The 19,982-nt window shown below is 40.2% G+C and overlaps 1 protein-coding gene across 4 annotated transcripts in view; it reads right to left on the bottom strand.

Moving 5' to 3' along the window:
• Positions 1-19,982, bottom strand: part of Utrn (utrophin) — a 495,948-nt gene that overhangs the window by 260,760 nt on the left and 215,206 nt on the right. For all 4 annotated transcript variants that reach the window (XM_036169031.1, XM_036169034.1, XM_036169032.1 and 1 more), the window contains 7 exons: positions 19,040-19,202; positions 17,423-17,598; positions 13,446-13,581; positions 11,773-11,922; positions 8,014-8,089; positions 2,517-2,722; positions 7-124 (listed from right to left, as the gene is read on the bottom strand). In XM_036169031.1, coding sequence (XP_036024924.1) covers positions 7-124; positions 2,517-2,722; positions 8,014-8,089; positions 11,773-11,922; positions 13,446-13,581; positions 17,423-17,598; positions 19,040-19,202 — 1,025 coding nt within the window. The remainder of the gene's footprint in view (positions 1-6; positions 125-2,516; positions 2,723-8,013; positions 8,090-11,772; positions 11,923-13,445; positions 13,582-17,422; positions 17,599-19,039; positions 19,203-19,982) is intronic.

The raw sequence follows: 19,982 nt of genomic DNA, 5'->3' as shown, positions 1-19,982 counted from the left end.
ACTTACGTTTTTCTGTGATTGCTGTTCTCACATCTGAACTGGAAGCTTTGTTTTTCAAATTTTGTGCCAATGTAAATACAAAATCAAGCTGAGGGTGGCGCTGTTCTAAATCAGCCTTTGTGATCTGTGAAGAGACAAGACCAATGGGGATTAATGCATCCTAAACTGTGTAAACAGGTTGGCTGGTAGACACAGCAGGCTCTCTTCCTCTTAGGGGCAATGATGCATCAGCAATGCAGCAGAAGAAGAGCATGTGATCTGGAGTCAGAGGCCTTGGGTTCGAATCTCAGGTCTTTTACAAACAAACAGAGTTACCAGGAGAGGCATCTGCCTTCTCCACATTGCACCTAGCTCAGTTACATCAAGCCTAAAGAAATTAAAAGAAGGAACTCTCCCTGAAAATGCTCTGAAAACATCAGCGGTTATTGCTACTGACTCCTTGTGCACCTGTTCTACAGCAGAACACACATTAGGATGCCCTAGAACAGTAGTTCTCAACCTGTGGGTCACGACCCCTATGGCAAACCCTATCTCCAAAAATATTTATATTACAATACATAACAGCAGCAAAATAGTTATTTTTTTATGAAGCAGCAACAAAAATAATTTTATGGTTGGAAGTCCTCACAACATGAGGAACTGTATTAAAGGGTCCCAGCATTAGGAAGGTTGAGAACCATTGCCTATAAGGATGAAAGTGGCGTATTAGAAAAGTAATAATTACAGTAACTGCAAACGAATCACCCTTTTTTCATGGACTGTGTCTTAGCTGATAAATAAGACAGGGGCTAAGAATTCCGGGAAGAGTCTATTTTAATCCCTGAACTAATAAATACCATAAAGATTAGAAAGCACAATTCACAGTTATATAAACAATATGTCAAAGGATTTGTCTAGCCATCTCGCTATTCTGTAGATTTCACTCACTCCTACAGGGACAAGTACTTCCAAATGAATGGCTCACACTGGAGTTCTAGATCCCAGGGCACGCTTCTATGAATGCAGCGGACTTCCTTCCCTCGGCACGACAAATCCAAAAGGAAATTACTCAGATGCTCATTGTTGTTCCATTTGTCCTCTTTTCCATTTCCTCTGTTCGGAAACAGCATCGTCTCAGCCCCTCACAAAGGGCTCTTTCTCTTGATTTGAGCATCTCTCGCCTCCCATCCATCCTCATCTTCTCCTAGCACAAAGCACTGTTATCAGTGCTTCCCAGCCACAATTCAGAAACAATGGGAAGGGATCTTGCCAACTGCTTATAGACTCTTAAGTCCAAGGGACTTTGCAGAGCTTTACAAGCCCCTTCTCAAAGAATTAAGTTGTCTTTTCCAAAACATCACTTCCCAACAAAAACAAACAAACAAAAACATCTCTTGCACAAATGTTGCCCCTGAAGTTCCCTATCAAACCCAGGCTGTCTGTCTGCTACATAGGATGGCATTCACATTATATCTCGAAATCCCACCTCCTGTTCCCATGACTGTAGTAGCAGCACCTCTCCTTGACCTGTCTCTAACACCTCTAACAGGTGGCTGACACATCCCTGGGACAGTTATTAGCAACTGCTTTGTCAGAGAAACCCATCTGATTTTGGTGTTCACCTCTTTCACCTCTTAGAGCCATGGTTCTCAAACTTCCTAACACTGCAAACCCTTTAATATAGTTCCTCATGTTGTGGTAACCCCCAACCACAAAACTATTATCATTGTTATTTCATAACCGCAATTTCACTATTGTTATGTAAGTATCTGACATGCAAGATAGCTGATATGTGACCCCTGTGAAAGGGTGGAGGGTTTGCAACCCACATGTTGAGAACCACTGTCTCAGAAACTCGGAGTTCTTGGTAACATGGGAATAAATCAGCGCCTATCTCACCAGGCTGTTATGAGATAACACATGTGAAAACAAGAAAATGTTCATCACACATTAAGCACTTAGTGGGCATTAGCAATTGCTACTGTTTTATTGTGTATTTCTATCTAGAATATTCCTTTCAGTGCTGCTCCATAACAGATAACCTACTCAAGACAGAAAAACAGTTTTCCAAGTTGCTACGAGATGGTCAATGTTCATTAATAGGAAAATAATAAAAATAATAATAATAAAAAAAAATAAATATACATATATATATGTATATATATATATATATATATATATATATATATATATATAGTCAGAAGACATTCATTTCTAAGGTCAGAAATGAACTCATTATAAAATCAAAAATGAAAACATATGTTTAGAAATTATTCTAGATCATATTGGACATTAAATAAAAAGATGGCTAACAGTTATGTTGTGTCCAGCTTTAAGGCACCAATGTTGGAGTTTTACACTAAGTCCTAAGTTCCATTTGATCAAATGAGCTAACAGAAGAAAAGTTTTCTCTTTGGAGTTAGCCCTGCTTGGCAGATAAGGAATACTTTAAAGCTTATTTTCTCAGAATTTAGGATAAGCAAATGAGAACCATGGTGAGGGGGTTGCCTTGGCAAGCCTTTACATTCTGCACCTACTTTCATCCGGGAAACTGTCTTATTGATCTCTTCCACGTCTCCCACAGTGACAATGTTGGACTTCAGCATTTGATCGATCAATACCAGCCAGTCAGCCAGTTCTGTGATGGTTTTATCTAGATCAGCAGGAACTGAGATCTCGGGGGCACGCAGAGGCGTATCCGATGCAGATGATACTAGCACCACCTTTTGGACATTGGGGTGAGCTGAAAATAAAGATGCAACCAGACAAAAATAGTCAACAGGATGTGGTGATCGTGATATGGAAGCGATGGCATGCATATTTGTGTACTTCAGTAAAATTTTGTTTCTCTAAGAAGTTCTTATTTTTCATGCTGAAATGGCATGGCTTGAAATAACCACATGTATTTGAGAGCCAAAAATCCAATACAACACAGAGCCTCACAAAATTCTAGGCCATCAATAATGCACATATGATCAATACTAACACAAAAACAAATCAGTAGATCAAGCACACCCACGCAAAGAATGATAAAATTAGAAACATTATTTTATTGGGTCAAGGTATCTTATTTAATTATAAAGCCAATTTATTCCTAATCTTTCTGTTCTTTTACATTTAACTTTACCACATATGTATATCTCATTCCCTCCCTCCCTCCTTCTCTTCCTTCCTCCCTTTCTCCTTCCCTCCATCTTTCTCATTCTCTGAGACATAGGTTCCCAAAGGGTAACCCTGGCCTGGAACTCTCTATGTAGACCAGGCTGGCCTCAAACTCATAGAGAACCACCTTCCTCTGCCTCCTGTGTTCTGGGACTAAAAGCCTGTGCTACCATACCTGGACTGTATATCTCATCCTTAACTAATCACAACATGAATATCTATATAAGAATACACACAGGTGTTCACTGACTTTGTAACATCTTTTCCTTTAGCTGCACATGTAGACTTCTCCTGAAATCTATTATTTACCAGGGGGCTTGTTGGTGGTGGTTTTTTACTCTTTCTGGGGGGCTCGCCACTCAGCTCCCAACTAAATCACACATGGAGGCTTATTCTTACTAATGAATGCCCCGCCTTACCTTGGCTTATTTCCTTAACTTTAAATTAGCCCCACGTACCTTTTACCTCTGGGCTTTTCCCATTCTCTTACTTCTGTATCTTACTCTTACTCCGTGACTTGCTGTGTGTGTAGCTGGATGGCTGGCCCCTGGAGTCCTCTTCCTTCTCTGGCTGCTAGCCCTTCTCTATCAGTTTTCTCCTTCTGTACCTTCTCTCTGCCTGCCAACCCCACCTATCCTTTCTCCTGCCTTGCTATTGGCCATTCAGTTCTTTATTAGACCATCAGGTGTTTTAGACAGGCACAGTAACACAGCTTCTGAGTTAAACAAATGTAACATGAACAAAAGTAACACATTTTAAAATAACATTCCCCTACAGGGCTTAAAAGGAAAATCTTTTGGTGTATAGTGTCTTCCACATTTCTACTCTCTAACTTAGCAGAGATTTCCCAAAGCAGAATACTGGATAGGACAACATTTTTTAAATTCAAGTATAAATTTCCTTGCAAAATAGAATTTACATATCCAATAACTAGCTGAACATCCTGCATCTACATCAACAGGGCTTGATCTTGGTGCACACAAATGAATACTTATTTCCGTTATTTTAATGGATTTATAATTAGAAATAAAAGTATTTTCATGCTGCTGAACCAAATGTGTAGATTTACTAACTGTGAGTTTGTTTTGTTTACAAATCTGCCTCCTTATCAATTTGGATGACAAGTTAACCTCAGTGGTGAATGCCATGTTACCGTCTGGCTGTTTGTTTGGTTTGATTCTGGTTTTGGAAGTGTGTATGTCCTCTCTCCTTCTTCCCCTCCTACCTAACTCCTTCTGCTTTGTAAGCACTTAAATCTTAACAACCTGAGGAAACCATGTTCATAAATCTTTCAGGGTGGGAGAGGGAGGCAATCCTATTTACAACCATTGTCTATGTGTGTGTAGGTGATAGGGTGGCTTTCAGGGGTCCATTCTCACCTTTCAGAGCAAGCATCATCACCTGTGGCACGACCTCACGTACCCTCCCAAGGACTTCTCCAAAGATCTGATAAATGGTCTCTTATTCTATGTTTTATCATTGTTGTTCTAGTTTTCCTTTATGTTGTGTATATGGATGTTTGCCTGGATATATACCTATACATCATGTGCATGCCTGATGCCCACAGAGGCCAGAAGAGAGCATCAGAGTCCCCAGGAACTGGAATTTACAGACTGTGGTGAGCCACCAATGTGGATGCTGGGTACTCATCTTGGGTCCTCTGGAAAAGCAGCCAGTGTTCTAAACCACTAAGTGGTCCCTAGATTTTGTTTCCTTTTTCTTTTTTCGAGACAGGGTTTTCCTGTGTAGCTTTGGATCCTGTCCTGGATCTCACTTTGTAGCCCAGGCTGGCCTCGAACTCACAAAGATTCACCTGGCTCTGCCTCCCGAGTGCTAGGATTAAAGGCTAGGATTAAAGGCGTGCGCCACCACTGCCCGGCTACTTTTTGTTTCTTAATGATGAGAAGCTGACAGCTACACTGCTCTAGTGTCAATATTAGAAGTAGTTAAGGTACTACCTACATCTACCCAGGTCCTACTATGAATTCAGTACATTTTTAATAAAAATCCCAACTGGTATGCATGCAGCTTAGCAAAATCATGGATGCAAATTTCTAGTTGGGCAGTAATCAAGAAAGGATGCGCCAACACACACACACACACACACACACACACACACACACACACACACACACACGGCTTAAAGGAAATATGCCTTCCAGCTATTTAGTTGTAGTTTTGACTAATGGTAACAGCCTCCCTATCTAATAAACTCAGACATTCAAACAGATGAACAGGATTGAAAAGCCATGGGGCGCAGGGGCAAAGTGACCTGACCTTGGAAGTGACAACATTACAGATCAATGCTGGAGAATTCACTGTTCAGCAAACAGTGCTGCCTAGTAGCTAGCGTGGGGAAAGGGTGCCACAGAATTTGACCTCATGCTCATAAAGGAAAATTAGTTGCATTGATATCAAGGAATGAAGGGCAAACACTATGACTGTGAGATTAAGATGCAAGAGAATGTCTTTATGATCCCAGAGCACCTAAAAAAAGACAAGCAAAGCAATTAATACACTATTTAAGTTCTAAAGTTCTGAGAAAAGCACCATAAACAGGTATCTTAAAAGTCTCTGAAAGACTAAGAGAAAAGGCATTTGCTATCCACATGAAGTAATTAATTAGTAGTTAACATGTTTTTAATCTTTAATGCTCTGGACAAGGCAAGAGATAACCCACCACAGAGATACCAAGGAAAGCAAAATACTTTGCAGTCACAGGCCAACAAAGTAGGCAGGTCACAGGCTGGCAAAGCAACAGCTGACAAAACCCTTCCAAGATATCTGGCTGCTGGTAATACCACCATCATTACCATAGTTATTTGCTTTAAATGCTCTGCCAGGTACACAGTGGTGCATCACCACGGCTAGGTACTGCATCATCACTACAGACGAAACCCAGAAACACAAATGAGCACCTAGCTGTCATCTGTGTAAACCGATACTTAAGAGATTGTAAAAAGGTAAACAATGTCATTTTCTTAATTTTCATCTTGCCAATATTATAAAACTATATTTTCTTAGTGTATAACAGAATTATTACTGTTCTTCTTAAACATATTGATAATCAACAGTTTAGAAATTTCTCGTGCTAAATGAAAGAAACATAGCGTGATTCCATTTGCCCGAGATACTCGAGATGGACCAATACATAGAAATGGCATGCTCACTGACAGATGCCAGAGGCTGGGAGCTGGGGTGAGGAGGCTGAGAAGCTGCTCAGGGGTCAAGACCTCTAACCTCAGCATAACGAAAATATTTCGGAGCTGCCCAAAGGTGGGGCTTGCACAACAGTCAATGAACTAAAAGTTCTTGATTTATTTATTTTAAAAATGGTTCATTTTACCTTTAATACGATTTTTAAGAATAAAACAAAACCAAAAACTAAACTAAAACATTGTGTAAGAGCTGGAGAGATGGCTCAGCAGCTAAGAGTTCATATTGCTCATGCAGAGGACCCAAGTTCAGTTTCAGCATCTATCAGGGAGAGCTCACAATGGCCAGTAGCTCCAGCGCCAGGGAATCTGGCCTCTTCAGGCACCTGCACTCATGTACACATAACACAGAAACACACACAGATACATCATTTTAAAAATACAGAAATTTTGTTTGTTTTTCAAGACAGGGTTTCTCTGTGTAGCCTTGCACCTTTCCTGGATCTCGCTCTGTAGCCCAGGCTGGCCTCGAACTCACAAAGATCTGCCCGCCGAGGGCTGAGATTAAAGGCGTGAGCCACCACCGCCCGGGGGGGAAAATACAGAATTTTTTAAAAGCAAAAGCAGTGTATAAAAGGAAAGTCACAATGAGATTGGCTTCGGGTCACAAACCTGATCTATGGATGACTGTCTTAAGACAAACCGCAAACCTGATGTAAAGTGGGTTTGCTATCAGTCCTTTATGCATGGAAGTATGCAAAGTTTCCCTGATCTTTTGTCATCATGATGTTTTTAAAAAGATAAACTTCTGCAGGTGTACACAGTGCAGCACAGCATCAGGGATTTCTGATGCAAGGTGCTTGGGAAAACAGGTCTGACGGAACACACACTGAGTCATAAACAAGCCTCAATATCAAGATGTGAACAGATATTTTTTTGAATTCTCAGAAAACGAAAAGAGAAAAGGATAAAGAGGAGGCGGAAGAGGTAGAGATAGGAAAGGTGAGCACAGGCAGGAGGCAGCGGGTAGGCAGTGGAGTTGACATGAGGTGGGAGAGAGGTAGGGGAGTGGGGGGCAGTGAAGAAAAGGAAGAAAATCCCCAGCAGCAGCTGGCAAAGAGAAGTGGGTGGCCTGGGTGAACCACTGCTGAAGTTCTGGCAGGAGACTCCCAGTTGGTGAGCAGAACAAGGTGGTTAGGAGAGTCTGCAAGGCAGTAGTGACAGTGGCTATATGATCTACTGGGACAGAGACAGAAGGAAATTGACAAAAATCATGAGAAAGCACACACTATTTTCCACATCTAAGGGAATAATGTTTGCCAATGCACAGTTTTCAGGAAGCTGGAGCCTTCGAACCCCCACCCAGTCCATCATCAAGGACAAATTATACACACTAAACACATGTTGTCAGAGTAGTTTATACCCCATGACTTGAAAAGCTACATCTTCCTATTAAATTCACTTAATATTTTCTACCTAGCCTCTCCTGCATTCAGCAGGACTATGGCTACCCGGGTACTTCTTTGACTCAGGGAACGAAAAATCTCTTTAACCAAAAAAGTGTTGATTTCCCACACTGGGCATCCAAATAGTATGAATTCAGGATTATAAACAGCAATTATATGATTTTTTTAATTGTTATTCTAATAGGATGCTCATACTGTAAATTTGTCCATGCTGATAAAAATAATCCCTAAAGAATAAAATGGTATCTTACCAGTAATCCTCGTCTGTGAGGCAGAGCAGGGCTCTTGGGTGCGTGTCCTCAGCATGCTAGGCACCTCTCTGGATATCTGCAGCATCAAGCCAAACAGAGAGAAAATAAAGATGGTTGTATCTTTGAAAGACAGCCACTCTTCTAAATGATAGCTCAGTCAATTTTGTTTTGGTTCCCGAAGCTTCCACCTTCACTATCCACTGTAATCTTACTGGAGCCCTTACGTCCCCTGACTTTAAGCTCAGGAATGCCAACCAATGCTCAACTGTGACTCACTTGTACCACTGAAGCTGTCCACTCCCCTTGCAACTCAAATCCTATAAACATCTTTGAGTCTGACTTTGTTCCTACCTCACTAAGTGTCCTTTATCGGCTCAGTTTTCTGCTTATCCATCAAATACCATCACTGTGCAGGATAAATCTTAGACCTTCTTACTCTTCATTTTCTATATGGAGTTTCCAGAGGCTCAAAATCCTCCCCATTCCCCCAATAATGTATAACTTCTGTTCAGCTCTCTGTCAAATGGATATTCAGACATATCGAAATCTCAAGGCATGGTGTCTCTCTTCCCTGAAATGGCCTTTGTAAGCTTCTCTCAGGACGCTACCTGATCTTTCAGTATCAGTTCCTAGGATGACTCCATCCTTCCCTGCAGGATAGCTATGGGATCTTTCAAATACAAATCTGTTTAAAAACATCTCTTTCCCTCAAAGTAGTGAATTCTTCTCAACATAGAGCTCAAATTCCAGAGTGCCACACATGGTCAACAGACCAGGAGCTGGTTTCTGGAACCGTCACTCACGTGTCTACTTCACGTCCTTCTAGGACACAAATGCACTTCATTGTGTCTCCTCTAGACTCTTCCACTTGCTACGCTTCCCCCCTACAAAGCCCATTCCTCCATCCCTCACCTGAGCAGTACTTAGCCTAGACAAGATCACCTCCCACAAGCCCTCTTTGGTTACCCTATATGTTTCTAGCTTCCAAATTTTAATTGTTGGTCTCTTTGTCTTATCCATGACAAACCCACTAAGTGATAAGCAATATCAGTTTTTTTCCTATATTCCTCATTTTTAAAATGGTGCCTTACACTAGGCCCTCTGGATACAGAAGACAGTTGTTTGGCTCGAACTCTTTTGGGGACACCCAGGCAGGGGGATCGGGATCTGTCCCTGGTCTACAGGCAGGCTTCTGAAATCTGGCGCCTGTGGTGTGACACCTTGCACAGACTTGGTGCAGTGGGAAGGAGCTTGGACCTGCCTAGGCTCAGTGTGCTGGGCTCTGCTGACTCCCTGTGGGAGACCTCGATTTGGGGGATGTGGGGATGCAGGGTAGCTTGGTGAAGAGGGCTGGGAGGTGGAAGGAGGGAGGAGGGGGGGTCTGTGGATAGCATTGGAGTGAGGAGAAATTTTCTTAATAAAGAAAAATGAAAAAAAAAATGGTGCCTTACATAAACCAGGGATGCAGTGAAAACCCACTAAGTATGTAACAGAATCGAATGAATGCAATATTCAGGGTACTAGTCCTTAACATGTGTGAGATTCTCCACACAGTAAACATTGTTTTGCTTTGCATGTCATAATTCTATAAAGTAGACAATATTAAAATCTATATTAATCCAATTCCTGCATAATAGAACCTTCAACTTTATCTAGCACAGTGCTCCCAAACTGACCGCCATACCCTTTTCTCTACAATGCAAACCAACACAGTCTTGTTCAATAAAAGTGCATGCTCTGGTTGAATATATACAAATGGATTTGGCAAGTGACATGGGAGCCAATATGTCTGGAGAGGAGGGCAGGAGAGAGAGCATCAGATAAAGTTAGAAGTAGCAGTAAGGCAGCCAGCGAGGAGCCTTATAAATTACAGTAAGGACAATAGCTTTACTCCCAGTAAGATAGAAAATTGTTAGTGAACATTGTTCATGGGAGGTACTGAATCTCACTTATATCGTAACAAAGCTCGGTGCTTTGCTGAGATGATGCTGAGAAAGGGCAGCAGAAGAGACCAGGAAGGAAGGATTTTCCAGAGACGATGGTGAACTGGGACAAGTCAGTAGCAATACAAACTAGTGAAATGTAGGCCAATTTATACGAATTTTTTTCCAACATAAGGAAAACTGAAACAATTATGCAGAAACATTCATGGCCAATCAACACCTAGAGATCAAAATTATGCCCTCATCTGCCTTATCACATGTAGCTATCTACCAATCCTTCAAATCACCCATCAAGTACATGGAAGAAGCCAATGACAGTGACTTCAAAGAACTAGTGTGAGTGTGTGTGTATGTGTGTAAGAAAGGGGAGAGTTCTCTTTACTGAGATATAACTCAAATTTATAATTTATGTGCCATAATAATGACCCAGGATCTCTGATTTCAGAATAATAAGGACATATATGCTACTAACTGAGGGATGAGCTATACATTTAGGTCCACAAGAAAGGTAGAAACCAGGAATCCAGTTTAAGTTTTGAGACACCATTAGATACTCAAGCAGAGACATAGAACAGGTCATTGACCATACAAGTGTAGAGTACACAGAAAGGTCCAGGCCAGAGATGCAGCTAATAAGTAAGTGACCTCCTGGGCAATAATTCATTAGTCACAGAGACTGGGCTAGAAGATATATATTAGATACAGGATAATCCCACTTCCTTCTTCATCTCTCTTCTTCTTCAAGCTTCTCTCCCTCCTTTCTTCTTATTCTCTTCTTTTTGAGGTAGGATCTTACTGTGTAACCCAGGCTGACTTGGACAATATCCTCCTCCTGTTTTAGCCTCCCAAATGTCAGAGCTAAAGATGCAGGCCAACACATTCGCCATGACTTCCAGTCTGAGTAAAGTAACTGATAGCCAAGAGCAGGACACACCCATCCAATGTCTCACAAAGACCACAGACATGGATCCAGTGGGTACCCGGACAGAATAAAAAGAATCCTGGGATTTCATCCACCTTGAACCATTTCCACCACAAAGCCAAGTAATCATATAAGGAAACAACTCCCATCTTAGTGTAATTTTCGTCAGATGTCATTCAATTCCACTGGATCCTAATAATAAATACGTATGGAAGGAATAAAATCACCAAAAGCAGACATGGGAAAGTCATGTTTGACATCAAGAAGCTATTTTAAGGTCTTTGTTTTCAGAATGCAATTACTGGCATTTTATTGCCAAATTCCAACAGACATCCACAACTTGGTGTGCTACATAATATACAGATGCCCTAGGACAAAGAACCCAGCGTACAATAGAAACTGTTCTTGAGGAATACGTGTGATGATGGGTGCAGAAATACAGAACTGTAGAGAGCTGAGTAGGCACAAGGATGCGTGATGCAGCAGCAAGAAAACAATTTTTTACTCATAACATCAACAAATGTGGGCCAGCAAGATGGCTCAGCCTGGAAAGATGCTTGTCACTAAGCCTGACAGCCTGAGTTTGACAGCTTGAATTCGAACCCTGGAATCAACAGTAGAAGAAAAGAACCAACTGCCAAAGTTGTCCCCTTATCTATGGTACATTCACACACACACACACACACACACACACACACACACACACACTCTCTCTCTCTCTCTCTCTCTCTCTCTCTCTCTCTCTCTCTCTCACACACACACACACACACACACACACACACACACACACACACACACACACACACACACACACACACACACACAGAAAAAAAAAGTATAATTCTAAAAATCAACAGACATGAGAAACATGTTACAGAATTCCCACATGCACACCTTGTTCCACGTCACGTTCGCGTTTCTCAGACTTTCCACAAGTTTGTCTCTTTCGCGCAAACTCAGATTTTTATCTGAAAGCACTTCCAGTTCAGCTCTCTTCAGCCACTTGAGGTTTTCGGCCTGAATGTCCATCTCTTGGGCTAAGTCCTGAAAGTGTCATCAGAAGACAGGTGGTTAGAAGGTTCTGAGGGAAGGTCATGGGAGCATACTGGAACTCTCAGGAAAATACTCTTATAAATTCAGGGTCCTGGCCTCTTAAATGGAAAGCAAGCTTACCCAAGGTGTAAACACGCTCTCACTGTCAGGGCACAAGCACAGACTCATGTGCATGCTTGTGTATACATGCGCACAAACACGTTTTTGTGTTTTTTATTATTTGTAATTAGATGTATTTGTTGGTGGGCAGTATGTACATTGAGTACAGAGACTAAAAGGGAGCATCAGATTCCTCAAAGCTAAAGTTATGGTAGTCGCAAGTTGCCTCCCTGACATGGGTGCTAGGAATCGAACTCAGGTCCTCTGCAGGAGCAGTTAGTGCTCTGACCTGCTGGGCCATCTCTCCAGGCCCAACACACACTCTCTTGTTTTCATTCATTCCTTGCCCCACCCTTCACCAGGATCATTCTATATTTACATTGTTGATTCAAGGTTCATTTCTGATCGCTGCCTTACTTCTCCATTGGAACACACTGCTCTATCCTTTGTAAATCTTCCAAATACTTTCCCAACAGGACATGTGAAGAAAATTCTTCACTCTTTAGGTAACATAGGAATATTGGGTAGCCTCAAACTTCAAGGAAAAAAATAAATGATTGCCATGTCTATCCCATCATTGCTAAAGGTTTCTTTCTCATCTTTGACCATACTTTGCTATGGGCAAAATGTTTACTCAAATTGGTAAATACTTTCTGAGTATAGTTTTACATGTGTGTATATATATTATCTCATTCAAACACAATCTTTTTTATGATATTATTTTAAGAGTGTGTGTGTGTGCACATACACGTTGGGGTCAGAGGGCAAGTTTTGGGAGTCAGTTCTCTCCTTCCACCTTACTTAGGTAGGGTTTCTCTTGTACTGAGTACTCCAAGCTAGCTGGCCCTCGAGCTTCTGAGTACTTCTCCTGTTTCTACCTAGCAGCTGGCTGTAGAAATGCCTGCACTACAGAGGCATACCATCACATCCAGAGTTATTACAAGGGTAGAAGATGGAATCTGGTCATCAGACTATCACAGCAAATGTTATCTGATGTGCCATCTTGCCAGCTCCATGATTTCCTCTGGAAAATAGATTCTGCTCCTTGTTCTACTATTAATGTCTCAATTCTTACTACAAACTACAAATGCCTTTGGACATGAATAGTCACAGAGATTTGGTACTTAGATGTCTATATATCTTCATGTGCAGATGTACAGCTACTACAAATTCTCATTGGCTACAAATCAACAAAGGAAACCTGACTGCTGAACTGTAACACTAAAGCCTACTTCTAAGTTACTTTAAAACATTCAAAAGCTTCTAATCTAATATCAAGGCCATGGCTACTTATCTTTTGCTTGTTCTCTGCATGACCAAAATGATGGTTGCTGCTTCAGCCAAAACTATCTTAGTTTTAAAGGGCAATCATCCTGCATCAGAAGGCTCTGGAAATCTAGAGACAAACTCCTTACTGTTAATTCCTGTGGGCTTTCCTCGGGGTCAGAGGATGATCTCTTCTGCACAGAACTTTCCACCTTTGTTAGCCAACAGACAAACTCATCCAGCCGTCTCCTGTAGCCAACCACCTGCTTACTTTCTCCTTTCAGCCTAAGAGAACACAGTGGGAAAAATATTGATAGACATTACTGAGTAAACAGAACAGTATATATTTGTTTTGGAAATCCTGACCCCATAACCCCAACAGAAATAGTAATTTTATTAAGTACAGCCATGTATACAGACTATTACACTAAAGATTATATGGATGACTAAAGGGATTTTTTTCCCTTAATTAAATTCAGACACACTGAAAGAAAGTCTTATCTTCTCATTGTAAAAAATTAAATGGCAATCTAATAAGAAAATTTTAAGTCAGTTATTATTGTATAATGAAGTATTAGTTAAGGAAAAATGAAAATGTCCTTGTGTAAAATAAAAGGGGGAAATGCATAATTTTCTCTGAGTTCTCCATGGAGACAGAAAGACATCCTTTTATATTTTATTCACCTAAGGCAGCAAGTGTTACTCCATTCTACCCAGATGACAGCAAAAATATGAATGAGTAGAGTGCCGAGCAGTGGATTCTTCTACAAGTATTAGAGAAACACACACATATATGCTTGGTTGGTTCCTTAATATAAATATAATAGATGCATTATAAGGAGATCAAGGAAAAAAATCAGAGTATTCAAGTGTGCAAGTGAAGCAATGGGATGAATATGAAAGCAGAACTCTCTAATTAGATCTTTTTAATGGTGTAAGAATAGCATCGAGGAATACCAGCCATCTGTCAGAAGATGAAAAGATGAATGTATGTATGATCAGAACCCATGTGACAGATAAGATGGTAGGCTTAAAAAAATAAAAAGTTTGAATGCTATTAGGAGCTTAGTGGCATCATTATTTTTAAAGCAATTAGATGCTGATTGAAAACTGAGTGCAACACTTCAATGAATTACACTGTGCCATCCATAATGGGAATCTACATTTCTATGCTACCTTTTATAGTTTTAACCATAAAAAACATAAGACCATCATACAATAAATATAACATAATTTTAGCTAATATGCATCTAACAGTCATATTGGAAAAGTATAATATTTAGTTCTACTGTCATACTTTTAAAACCTAATGAAAATTACTTAAAAATTAACTTATTTTAAAAAAGAAGAAAAATGCAGCTTCAAGATAAAAAAAAAGAAGCAATTAATGATGGTGGTTGATATGAAATGTTATAATAAATGTTATAAAGGTTATAATGAGTAAAATAATATTTAATCTAACAACTTTGGAAACACCCAAAATATCTATATAGTCCTTTTGTTTTAGAAATATTAAAAATTTAATTTCCAGAGTTTCATAATCGTGACTACTTTCATGTTTTAAGACTAGAATTATGACACTAATATTATCAAGCAATTTCAATAAGACCAATTTAAGAAACCCAAAATTTTCACCTGCAAACTAGCTAAATAATGTATACTTTATTGTCCCTAAGAATAGAAACAAATTATAAATTCTTGGCCAAACACTGGATAGTAATTGCTTATTAAGAAATAGCACCATAAACTATAAAACTGCAAATATTTACCTGTAAGCACTCAATACAGAAACAAACTGAACAGTGTGGTAATTCCCAATGATTCTGAACCTCTTGGGGTTCTAAGGTGAACCCAATACAAACAGGTTATAGAACAGAAATGAAGTGTAATATGAATTTGTGAAAACTGCTGCTTCATTGAGAATACAAGAAGCTAAAAAAGAGATTCATTATTCTTTTCACTTCCAAAGACTGGGTAAAGTATGTGTCGTAGCCATCTTGTTAGTTTGGGGAGGGAATGAGGACCAGACTCCACAGATAACCATTTGAAAGTCTCAAGGGGAATTCTGGGGCTGTTGTTACTATCTTGACAGCAGAAAGGAGGAGCATGGCATGTAAGTTCAGAAGCACCTCCCCTTGCAATACCGAGTCCTCCTCTCTGTCTTCTCTCACAAGGTCATGGCTGTGGTACTCACACCTCCCACATCTCCCAGTTCTACACCTTTTCTCCCAGTTCTACACCTTTTCTCAAGAAACTTTGCTCTGAAATGCCCCAAAGGCCCACAAGGCTATTGGGCAGTGGTGGAAATTTTACTAAACCTGACAGGAAGTTTTCAGTTCATGGAGGGTGTGACTTGGAAGGAGAATCTAACACAGGAAGCCTCCTTTTCCTTTCCACCTCTTCTCTTTCCCGGCCATGAAGCAAGTCATCTGCTCTGGCATGCACACCTGCCATGATGTCCCACAGCAAAGCCAAAGCAATTGGGCTAAACACCCATAGATGGACACCTGTAAAACTGTGACCCAAAGTAAAACTTCTCTCTTTATAAGCTAAATCATCTCAGTTATGTGTTATCACAGCAGAAAGCTGACTACCACAAAGGTTCATCCTAGAAAGAATTTATGGAAAATTGTTATAAATGCATCAAAACTCAGCTTCAGTATCCCTCTTCATTAATACCAAATTCCAAAGCCCATCATTCCTGCCTCTGTGGCAACATCCTCTTGTGAATGTTTGCTTTAATCACATTATTTGTTTTTCCTTTAAACTTTATCTTCTCAGTCTGAGTTCTTTGTGACATTTGAATCCCCGGTGTTAAACACAAAGCTCAGAGAATGTTGATGAAATTGATTAAATTAGTTGACTATTAGCAATATACAGCAATAACATGCTGAGAGAGTAAGTTCAATAGCAACTATTATAAGAAATGGATATTTTTAAGTGTTCACCATGAAAAGTTAAGACATAAATATTCTTCAAATACTGTCTCATTTAATCCTCATAAAACTGTCTTACAGCATAGCTAGCTCTCTTTTGTAGAAGGAAAACAATAATCAGAAGAGTGTGGTGACCAGCACCACAGCACAGTAACTCTAAGGGTGCAAGAGTGGGATGTTCTCTATGCTGTGAATGTGCTGCTCTGATTGGTTAATAAATAAAGTGCTGACTGGCCAGTAGCCAGGCAGGAAGTATAGGCAAGACAAAGAAAAAGGAGAAATCGGGGAAGTGGAAGGCTGAGTGAAGAGTTGCTGCTAACAGCCACTGCCGCCATGAGAAGATGTAAAGTACCAGTAAGCCACAAGCCACATGGCAACTTATAAATTAATAGAAATGGGTTAATTTCAGATGTAAGATGTAGATAACAAGAAGCCTGAGCCATTAGGCCAAACAGTTTAAAGAATATAAGCCTCTGTGTGTTTATTTGGGTCCAAATTGCACTCAGAAGCCTGTCACAGCCACATAGCTTATAAGTAACATAAGCTTCTGTAATTATTTTATAAGTGGGCTGTGGGACTGAGGGGGCTTGACGGGGCGCAGAGAGAAACTCTCCAGCTACAGGATGCAATAGCGGTGTAAGACCACTGTGTAACCAACAGCTCTCTTACTGGACTTAAGGCCCACTCAGCAAAAGGGAAACCATGTGTGGTACTGGAAACCTGGCCAACGACCAAAGGCTAGTGAAGTCATGGACTTTGGACTGCAATTTACAACCACCACTTAGCTGAAGCAAAATAATTCCTAAATCTAGTCGAAATAGTTATACTTATATCCCCCCAGGTAAGTGTAATTCTCATCCTTCATCAAAGAAAGCTCTCTTTGAAAAAGAAAGAGACCACTACAACCTTTCACATGGGTGCCAGGGATCTGTACTAGGGTCTCCAGGCTTGCATGACAAGCGCATTATTGGCTGAGTCATCCCCCAGTCCCAAAGAAATTTTTATACATAGGACATCTGAACAGAATAGTGAACTTTTCTAGACAACCAGAACATAGTCACAAGGAATATGGACAGTGGAAACTTTAAATGTCACTAATATTCACATCATGGTATTATATCAGATAGAATGTATTTTACATGAACTCTGCACATCCCTGCCTGCTCAAATGTTCAGAACTGAATCATCACCTGGGCTGCCGATCCTTCACCTCAGCCACAAGGGTGCTCCATCGCTGGTTTAAACCTGCCAGCTTATCCTTCAGGAAGCTGGCATCCGAGGGGCGGAGTCTCTGCACGATATCCTCCCCAGTTTGGTTTACAGCTATCATGCTGGGCTGGTGGCTGCTGATGCCCTCTTCCAGTTCCTATGACAAATTACACACTATGAATTTCCATCACTTCATCAAATTGTTCAGATACCTTAAGTCCGCCCAATATTGCAGCATCAATTTAAGAGCTACAGAAACAAATTGCTGGGAGGGCTTTCTGTGTTCATGAAAACGCGTTTTTGAACAAATTAATTACATTTCCAGGGACACGTGGAAATGATGGCTATCTGGAAATTAAACCTATCCCTATGAAAGTTGTCAGGCAAAACATACTGACATAGGACACCATAATAACAAGAAACAAATATCAGCTGTTTACACGCAAGGTCACCAATCACATTTGATTAAACGGCCTATCTTCTTCCAAACAAGTATGTAAAAGCATCTTGTAACACACATACACATGCACGCACACAAATATTTGGCCAATACAATTTTTATGTCCAGCTATTTATAAACAATCTTCATTGTACATTTTATTGAGATGTTGCCTCAGTCTGAAAAAGTTTATAGTAGCAGATTAAAGGGCTGCTTTTAAGTCTAAATACATATGTGTAACTCAAAATGTCACAAGCATGCACACCATGTTGACAAGCGGGGTTGGGGGGCACTGCTTTTGACTCCCCATGAACTGCCTATATAAAATACACTTTGAAGATGTAGTAAAACAAGAAAAGCCTCTGGCAGTGGAAGATTATGCTTGTGCTTACTCTATTACTCTCTTTAAGGATGTCTTGTGTTGGCAGAGCTGACTTTGGTGTTATGTTACATATTTGCAAGGCTGAATCCTACAAGAGGCTTGCCCTGTACATCAAGGATAGTATACTTTCATAACACTTATCAAAGATACACATACGCACACAAAAAAAAAAAATGGGATGCCTAAGTGTTTACACAGGTGAGTATGCATATAGTTTTCTGTCATTGAGATAGTCTTTTGTTTGTTTGTTTGTTTGTTTGTTTGTCTGTTTGCTTGTTTGTTCTCAAGACATAGTTTCTTTGTGTAGTTTTGGTGCCTGTCCTGGATCTCATGCTGTTGACCAGGCTGGCCTTGAACTCACAGAGATTCACCTGGCTGTACTTACTGAGTGCTGAGATTAAGGGCGTGCACCACCACTGCCCGGGTGATATAGTCTTAGATACAAATTTTTGTGTTACTCTGAAAATAAAATTTCCAGAAATGTCTTTCAAAAATACTCTAAAAGACACCTGTTTCTAAAATTAGCTACTGTAGAGTAACTTTTTTTTCTTTTAACTTCTTCAAAATCCTGATTATAAATTGTGTGATGAGCAAAGTTTCTTAGAATTTTTAAACTGGAAACTAGAGAACAGAACAAACCTGACAGTGATAAAAATTACAGCGATGCACGTGTATGTGACAAATCAATACATTTGGTTTCAACCTCTGCAACACCTCTCAGCAACAACAACATCGTACAAGCATCCAGACATCCCTCCTGGGATGTGAAGAGCTCACCAGCTGGTGTGTCCTTGCTTTCTCCAGGTCCAGGTCCAGGTCCAGGTCGCCGTCTGGAGCACAGGTGTCTCCCAGCAGGTCTTCAGCTTCAGAGATCCACTGTGTGAGGTCATTGAGGTCCTGGTGGAATCGCCGCCACTCCTCCATCGCCCTGGCAAAGGACCTGGAGCACAAGAAACAGAATCAGGGGAGCTTCCCAGCTTTGGAAACAATTGTTCTTTTCAAATAAAAATTACAATCATAATAATAATATCTGTCAATCACATCTAATTTAAAATGAGTGAAATCACAGCTTCCGGCTCTACAAAACTCATTGTCAAGGTAGACTGTGTTTACTAAAAAATTCCCTTCTGAGGAATGAGCCTTGTGCCAACTGCAAAACAGTGTGTGAACTCCAGTCCAGCCCTCTCTCTGCCTCCTCGCTGCCCACACTCTCTGCTTTTTAACGATTTTTGCCTTCTCTGACTTATACACTCAATTAATTGTAGGCATGTTAATCCACCTGAATTTATACCCTTACCATATAAGTACCATGAAACATAAAAACATTATTAATTATTCTATTCTCTTAGAAAGCATGAGGTTTTACTGATGGAAGGTCTTTGTTTCAAGTTAGAAAGAAGACCAAGAATATAACAATTATTCTAGAACATTTAAGAAAAATTTTACCAAATTAGCTGAAGAAATTTACAAATTAAAAATGAAAATATGGTATTTACCTAAAGTTGATGGCATAGTAAAGCATAATTGGCAGAACTAAATTGATATAAAAATAACATATTTTAAATTGTGACATTATTACCAACAATAAAAGGAATGAAAAGTTATTGGGGAGAAACTGGCCATTTGTTTAAGAAAAACAGGGCAAAATAGAGCTAGTCAGCATTTAACTATGAGTGCACAAAAAAGTTGTCTAAGGAGGCTGGGTGGTGGTTGTACACAC

Source organism: Onychomys torridus, chromosome 19 (genome assembly GCF_903995425.1).
Source record: "Onychomys torridus chromosome 19, mOncTor1.1, whole genome shotgun sequence".
NCBI lineage: Eukaryota > Metazoa > Chordata > Mammalia > Rodentia > Cricetidae > Onychomys > Onychomys torridus.
The sequence above is the reverse complement of the archived record's forward strand: the minus strand, read 5'-3'. Positions and strand labels throughout refer to the sequence as shown.